Genomic DNA, 7,194 nt, shown 5'->3' on the forward strand with positions numbered 1-7,194 from the left:
CAGTCTTAAACTGCAAAAGACCCGCCTTCTTTGCTGAAGGTCTAGTCAGTGTGTCTGACAGACACGGTCATAGCACTAGAGGAGCAAGTAAAGGACAGCTAGCTTTACCCAGACCGAGGTCCAATCTACTGAAAAATACCATCATTTACACAACTATTTCATTATGGAATGAGCTACCAAAAAAACATACGTTCTAGCAAAAATAGCAAATACAACTTTAAAAAGTCTGCAAAAAAATCATGTGGTCCATAATGTATATACATTTTTAATGTTGTCATTTCTTTTTGTAGCCTTCATATCTTTTTTTAACTTTTTTATTTGTCTATTTTTATTTGAGTTTGACATAAGGTCAAACAAGTGATTGTCTGTTGTCTATATTTGATGTTTGGGACCCAGGAAGACTAGCTCTCTCTCTGGTGTGTTGCTAATCGGGATCCTAATGAATCTAATCTCATCTAAATCATCCTTGTTAGGATTAGGACAAAAGTGATGATCAGAGCCCTGGAGAATAAAATATGGTAATGTCTGAAAATGGACAAATATTGTAGCATAAAAAAAACATGTGATTTACCATCAATAGGTATTTAATATACATTTCAAATTAAAAATGAAATCTTAATAAAACCTGCTCAGGTAACCCTATGGAAGATCTTAAAAGTCTCTTCCTTTCATGGTTTACCAGCATCAACTTTTAGGAAGCCCCATAAAAAGGAGGGGGAGAGGGAGACGGGGGGGGGGATGGGGAGAGGGAGACGGGGGGGGGGGAGGAGGGGGAGAGGGAGACGGGGGGGGGGGGAGGAGGGGGAGACCAGGGGGGAGGAGGGGGAGACGAGGGGGGAGAGGGGGGGGGGAGGAGGGGGAGGGGAGAGGGAGGGGAGGGGGGGGAGGGGGAGTGGGAGACGGGGGGGAGGGGGAGTGGGAGACAGGGGGGGAGGAGGGGGGAGACGAGAAAGAAAGAGAGTGAGAGGGATAGAGAGAGAGAGTAAAATAGAGAGCGAGAGACTATAACTGCCACAGAGACTCTGAGTCATCAGTCCTCTCAGGCCTCCATCAAAAGACACCCATCCTCTAACGCAGAAGCTGTGTGTGTGTGTGTGTGTGTGTGTGTGTGTGTGTGTATTTGTATGTGTGTGTGTGTGTGCGGGCGTTTGTGTTTGTGTACATGTGTGTGTGTGTGTGTGTGTGTGCCCGCCCGCCTGCCCTTTTTTTTTTCCTACAACCGACCCCTGCTCGCCCACAGCCCCGGACGACGACGGGGGTGTGTGTGTGTGTGTGTGTGTGTGTGTGTGTGTGTGCTTACGTGTGTGTGTGTGTGTGTGTGTGTGTGTGTATATGTATATGTGTGTGTGTGTGTGTGTGTGTGTGTGTGTGCTTACGTGTATATGTGTGTGTGTGTGTGTGCTTACGTGTATATGTGTGTGTGTGTGTGTGCGCGCTCGCGCCCCCCCCCCCCCGTCCGCCCGCTTTTTTTCTTCCTACAACCGACACAGAGACACTGAGTCCCCGTAAGTGGACCTGAAGTGGACCAACGGCCCCCCTACCCCAAACGCAGGGAGGAGGTCCTCCTGGGTGAAGGAGGTCCTGAAGGTGTGGATGTGTGTCAGTGTGTCTGAGGACCCTCCTACACCTCGGGACACTCTGTAGAAGGACAGAGTGCCAGCAGGCCGGTCCAGATACACTCCTACTCTGGTAGAGCCAGCGGGGGGGAGACGTATGACTGTCTGTCTACCGTTGTACCGGGCAGAGTAACCACCATCATGACAATAAAGACTCCAGGACTTGTTGTTCAATCCAAGGCCGCTGTCACCACCCCCTCCTCTCCTTGTGATTCCTCTGTATGTCACTCCTATATAAACATCTCCTTTCCTCTCTACCTCCCAGTAACAGCGGCCAGTCAGAGCCTCTCTACACAACACCTGGGGCCAGGAGTCAAATCTCTCTGGGTGATCCGGATACGACCGGTCCTCTCTGACCCGCGTCACCTTTCTGTTGTCCTCAGACAGAGAGAGGAGTCTGTGGGCTGTGTTTGGGTCCAGTGTGAGTTCACAGGCATCTGACGGGAGAACAAGACATGATATTATTCATAATTCCCGAGATATTCCAGGTTATTCGCCCCAAATCCCCCCATTCGTTTTCATTGGGAAATTCAAAAAATGCTGATTCATGCTTCATCCTCTTCAACCACTTAAGACGTCATAACTTGGTCAAAATGACCATCATTACCGTTTACCATCGTTCAAACAATTAAACAAATCTACACAATTGTATCTTCAATAATATTTGAACAGAATTTCGATATCATTCATCCTTTTTTCAGAATCACAGTTTTAGTTTCATTCCGGATTCGTTTTCAGTTGGTCTCGCTCTAGCCTTCTGACTCAGCTGTTGCTCGTTGAGTAATCAGTGGACATCACAGCACTCTGGAGGAGTCTGGTTAAAGTCAGGTGGTGGAGGGTAGTGTGGTCTTTGTTAGCCGTTTCTCAATTGGCGTTCTCCTGTGTACTTGCGTTCTTGTGAAATGTCATCAGTGGTAGCCCAAGCACTGTTCCAATTCCAAGTACGCGAGTACTGTCGTAAAACCCGGAAGTGTTCTCGATGCGTTAGCATTAGTGCTGCAGTTAGCGTTGACGTTAGTGTTGAAGTTAGCATTGACTTTAGCACTGCATTTAGCGTTGACATTAGCGCTGAAGTTAGCATTGATATTAGCACTGCAGTTTGCGTTGACATTAGCATTAGTGTTTACGTTAGCATTAGCGCTGACGTTAGCATTAGTGCTGCAGTTAGCGTTGACGTTAGTGCTGAAGTTAGCATTGACGTTAGCATTAGCGCTGACTTTATCATTAGCGCTGACGTTAGCATTAGTGCTGCAGTTAGCGTTGACGTTAGTGCTGAAGTTAGCATTGACGTTAGCATTAGCGCTGACTTTATCATTAGCGCTGATGTAAGTGTTAGCGCTGACGTTACCGTTGAAGTTAGCGTTAGCACTGACGTTAGCGTTAGCAATTAAGTTAGCATTGACATTAGCGTTAGCATTGACGTTAGCATTAGTGCTGCAGTTAGTGTTGACATTAGCACTGCAGTTAGCGTTGATGTTAGCATTAGCGCTGCAGTTAGCATTGACGTTAGCATTAGCGCTGACACTTGCATTGACGTAAGCGTTGGCACTGACGTTACCGTTTACGTTAGCACTGACATTAGCATTAGCACTGACATTAGCCTTAGTGCTGACGTTATCGTTAGTGTTGAATTTAGCGTTAGCAATGACTTTAGCATTAGCACTGACGTTAGTGCTGACGTTAGCATTAATGTTAGCATAGCAATAAATTTCGGGCTGCAAATCCTCGTGAACGTGCTCGCCCGTGACAGGGCAAAATGTCGCGCCGTCAATCAAATCTTGCCGCAGGTTTTTGCCGTGACAAATTTCGCCGATTCGCGTCTCTACGTTGACTTTGTATGGAATCGTGTCGCGCCGTTGCGTTTGGTGTGAACACACAGTTACGTCCTTGCGGACCCTCCTTGCGTCCACCACAAGGGCCTGACGTGCGCCTCCCAAAAAATGCCACCTTCCGTCGAGGCGATGCAGCAGCAAGGGCTGTGATTGGTCCGCTCACTAAAACCCGACGCAGAACCATAAAGGTTCACGACTGCGTTGAAGCGTCTGCGTGGTCGTTGCGTTGCGTGAACGTGGGACCATAATCAGCCCGTAACTGTTGGACCAGAGAACTGGTAGGTGTGTACACACACACACACACACACACACACGTATATCTTAGTGCTGTCAATTTTTTGAACAAAGCTTTTTTTCTCTTAAAGGGACACTGTAGCATTTTAAGAAATGTATTAGCTCTTCCCAGGTTTAAAGAGCTAATGAAGGATTACGATTTTTCAAAAGGACTCTGAAGTTGCCTGCTTCCTTATCAACAGGTAAGTCAATGTGTCTAAAGTCTAAATTACAAGCCTTTCTCATTGCTTGGTTGTGTAATTCATTACATAGGCAGCATAACAGTACAACATGTATAGTTAACAGCCTCATTCGTGGATAGCAGCATGGTTAATGGTAAATGAACTGCATTTATACAGCACATTTCTTGTAACCAGTGGCCACCCAAAGCACTTTGCAATATTGCCTGACATTCACCCATTCATACACACATTCACACACCGACGGCGGCGTCAGCCACGCAAGGCGACAGCCGGCTGGTCAGGAGCAGTTAGGGTGAGGCGTCTCGCTCAGGGACACCTCGACACTCAGCGAGGAGGAGGAGCCGGGGATCCAACCAGCAACCTTGTGGTTACCAGCCAGCCCGCTCTACCCCCTGAGCTAATGCCGCCCTATAGGATCTAGCATAGGCTCTGTTTGATTGAATAAGGCATCTCTTGCCTACTACCTCCCACCGATCCACTGCCTCTCTGTCCTCTCCCTACCGTTGAATCACCTAATGATGATGATCTGACAATGCACGCACATCGTAAAAATACACAAAAGGAATGTATCACTACTTATTAATTACTACTAATTTATTAATAAATTATTACACATAGTTCATGCGTTATATAAGCACTAAAAAAAAAAGGAAAAAAAGTGTGTTTGTTGTGTGTCAAGTTGTTAACTGATGCTATAGGTTAGACAACCACATAGTAATGTTACCAATAAAAAAACAATATAAACATGGCAACATAATTTACTATCTTGCTCGAGGAGTAATTATTCATACATGCTCACACTAACGATTCAATGGAGTTTGAAGTTTGTTTGAAATAGCGTACCTCATCATTACCAGAAAAAAAAACTTGATGAAGTAGTATTGACGACATGTTGTCATAGCTTCTAGGCACATACCGCCTACCGTAGTTGCAACCAGGTTGCAACGTCCATTTCAAAAATTGAGCACTATTCGTTTGAACGCACTATATAATTTTACCACGAGATGGGAGTAATTCCTACACAGTGTCCCTTTAAGCTATTTAGCTTCATCAAACATGTTTTCAACCTCACTTTACACTGCAGCACTCACAGCATTGTCTTCAGGGAAAAACATTTTACATGTTTAATTTTGTTTGAATGTAAAATAAGTCTTTATATTTGAAGAATATTGAATGTGCATTTGACAGCCCTAAATCAAACCAAACAGACACTTACACTTGAGCTTCATCGTCTCCATGTTCAGTGTCTCCAGCTGATCCAGGGCTCTCCTCAAGGTCCCAACGTATGACGGAGGACGGACCTCCACCGTGGTCCAGTCCCTGGTGGGTGGAGGATCCTTCGGGGATCTGAAGGTCTGGAGGAAGTGGAGGTGATCTTCAGTGTGGGAGAACTGCTTCACCTCTGAGCTTCTATTGGTCAGATCTTTTATTTCCTGCTCCAGCTCTTTGATGAGGCCTTCAGCTTCTTTCTTTGTGGATTTCAGTTTCTCTTTAACCGTTTGGTTGTGATCATTCAGGCACTTTTCAACAGAGCGCTTCAGAGCATTGAGGACCTGCACACCATCGGCTATCTCTTTGTCTGCGTCTGCTTTGCTACGTCCCACTGTGTCTCTGATGTCCTTAATCTTTTGTTGTCTCTCCTGGATCATCTGCTGAACTTCAGCCTCTATCTTCGCCAGCTGGGCCGTCTTCACTTCATATTCCTCCTTTAGAGGTACAACAGGATGGGACTTGTGGTCCGTCACTGTGCACAACAGACACACACACACCTGTTCAGTCTGGCAGAAGAGCTCCAGGAGTCGGTCGTGTTTCTGACACATCCTGTCCTCCAGACGGTCCAAAGGCTCAACCAGCTCATGTCTCTTCAGGCGTGTGACTCTCTGATGAGGCTCCAGGTGGGTTTGGCAGTAAGACATGAAACACGTCAGGCAGGACTTCACTGCCTTCAGCTGACAGACGTCACAGGGAACTTCTCCTGGTTCAACACAAGGCTGCTCTTTGACTCGAACAGAACTTCTAAACCGATCAACCATCCCTGATAAGAGGGTATTAACCTGTAAACCAGGTCTTGTGTGGAACAATTTGTTGCAAACAGGACATTTGTACCGGACTTTGTCATCCCAGAACGTTGTAATACAAATTCTACAGAAGTTGTGTCCACATTGTGTGGTTACTGGGCTGTTGAACACATCCAGACAGATGGAACATGAAAAGTCCTCCTCAGATGAGGAAGTAGCAGAGGCCATTCCTACAAGACATGGATAACAATAGTAAAATAACAGTTTGAACTTGTGCAAATGCAACGGTTTTATATGTTATATATTTTCTAACAGGAGGTTGGATTTAGGACAAATCCTAAAACAAAAGAATGAAAAACTATTATTTAACATTAACAGGGTGCTTGATACCAAGCTGAACGGTTCTGTGTTCGATCCCCAATGACTGCAGTTCAACCTACCTGTCTCTGTACTGTCTAACCCCTACCTGCTCCTTAATGACCTGTCTCTGTACTGTCTAACCCCTACCTGCTCCTTAATGACCTGTCTCTGTACTGTCTAACCCCTACCTGCTCCTTAATGACCTGTCTCTGTACTGTCTAACCCCTACCTGCTCCTTAATGACCTGTCTCTGTACTGTCTAACCCCTACCTGCTCCTTAATGACCTGTCTCTGTACTGTCTAACCCCTACCTGCTCCTTAATGACCTGTCTCTGTACTGTCTAACCCATACCTGTTTTCACTGTCAGTCTCTTTGGATAAAGAATCTGCTAAATTATTTATTAGCGATGAATATTTACGATGAATCATGGAATGAAGTGAGCCACACCAAACTGTCAGACTCATTATGAGGAAATGATCCTGTGAACCAACCAGTTGGACCAGTTCTCCTCCCAGTTCACACTCCTCTCAGACTAGCCTCCTATTGGCTGCTGTATCATGACAGTACTGTACAGGTGTCAGGTGTCCTGCTCCTTTCTAACCCTTGTCCCGCCTCCAACATGTTGAGAGGATTCTGATTGGCTCTAGTTTTAAAAAGCCAAACCACTGAAGGACAGACACCTTTCTGAAGTCTGGACTGAAGCCAAAGGCTGTGCACACATGAGGGTGGAGTGCAGGTGAACCTGTCACCGTCTGTGCTGCCTGCTGCGCTCCGCCCAACACACAACATCCAGTCACCACAAAGCCTCACGCTACGCAGATTCAGGAGGAATGTGTTGGAAACCACCACAAAGAAATGAAATGCACTCACAACAAAGACCGTGAAACACCT

At 46.0% G+C, this 7,194-nt stretch overlaps 1 protein-coding gene across 1 annotated transcript; it reads right to left on the bottom strand.

Annotated features, from left to right (window-relative positions):
• Window positions 1-1,470: 1,470 nt before the first annotated feature.
• LOC311374993 (tripartite motif-containing protein 16-like) lies at window positions 1,471-6,170 on the bottom strand (the record flags this gene model as incomplete). The annotated part of the gene is made up of 2 exons (XM_084490710.1): window positions 1,471-2,053; window positions 5,141-6,170. The coding sequence occupies 2 exons, from the start codon at window positions 6,168-6,170 to the stop codon at window positions 1,476-1,478; spliced, it is 1,608 nt and encodes a 535-aa protein (XP_084346836.1). The 3' UTR covers window positions 1,471-1,475.
• Window positions 6,171-7,194: the final 1,024 nt, after the last annotated feature.

This window comes from Micromesistius poutassou (assembly GCF_964030765.1).
Source record: "Micromesistius poutassou genome assembly, contig: SCAFFOLD_6548, whole genome shotgun sequence".
NCBI lineage: Eukaryota > Metazoa > Chordata > Actinopteri > Gadiformes > Gadidae > Micromesistius > Micromesistius poutassou.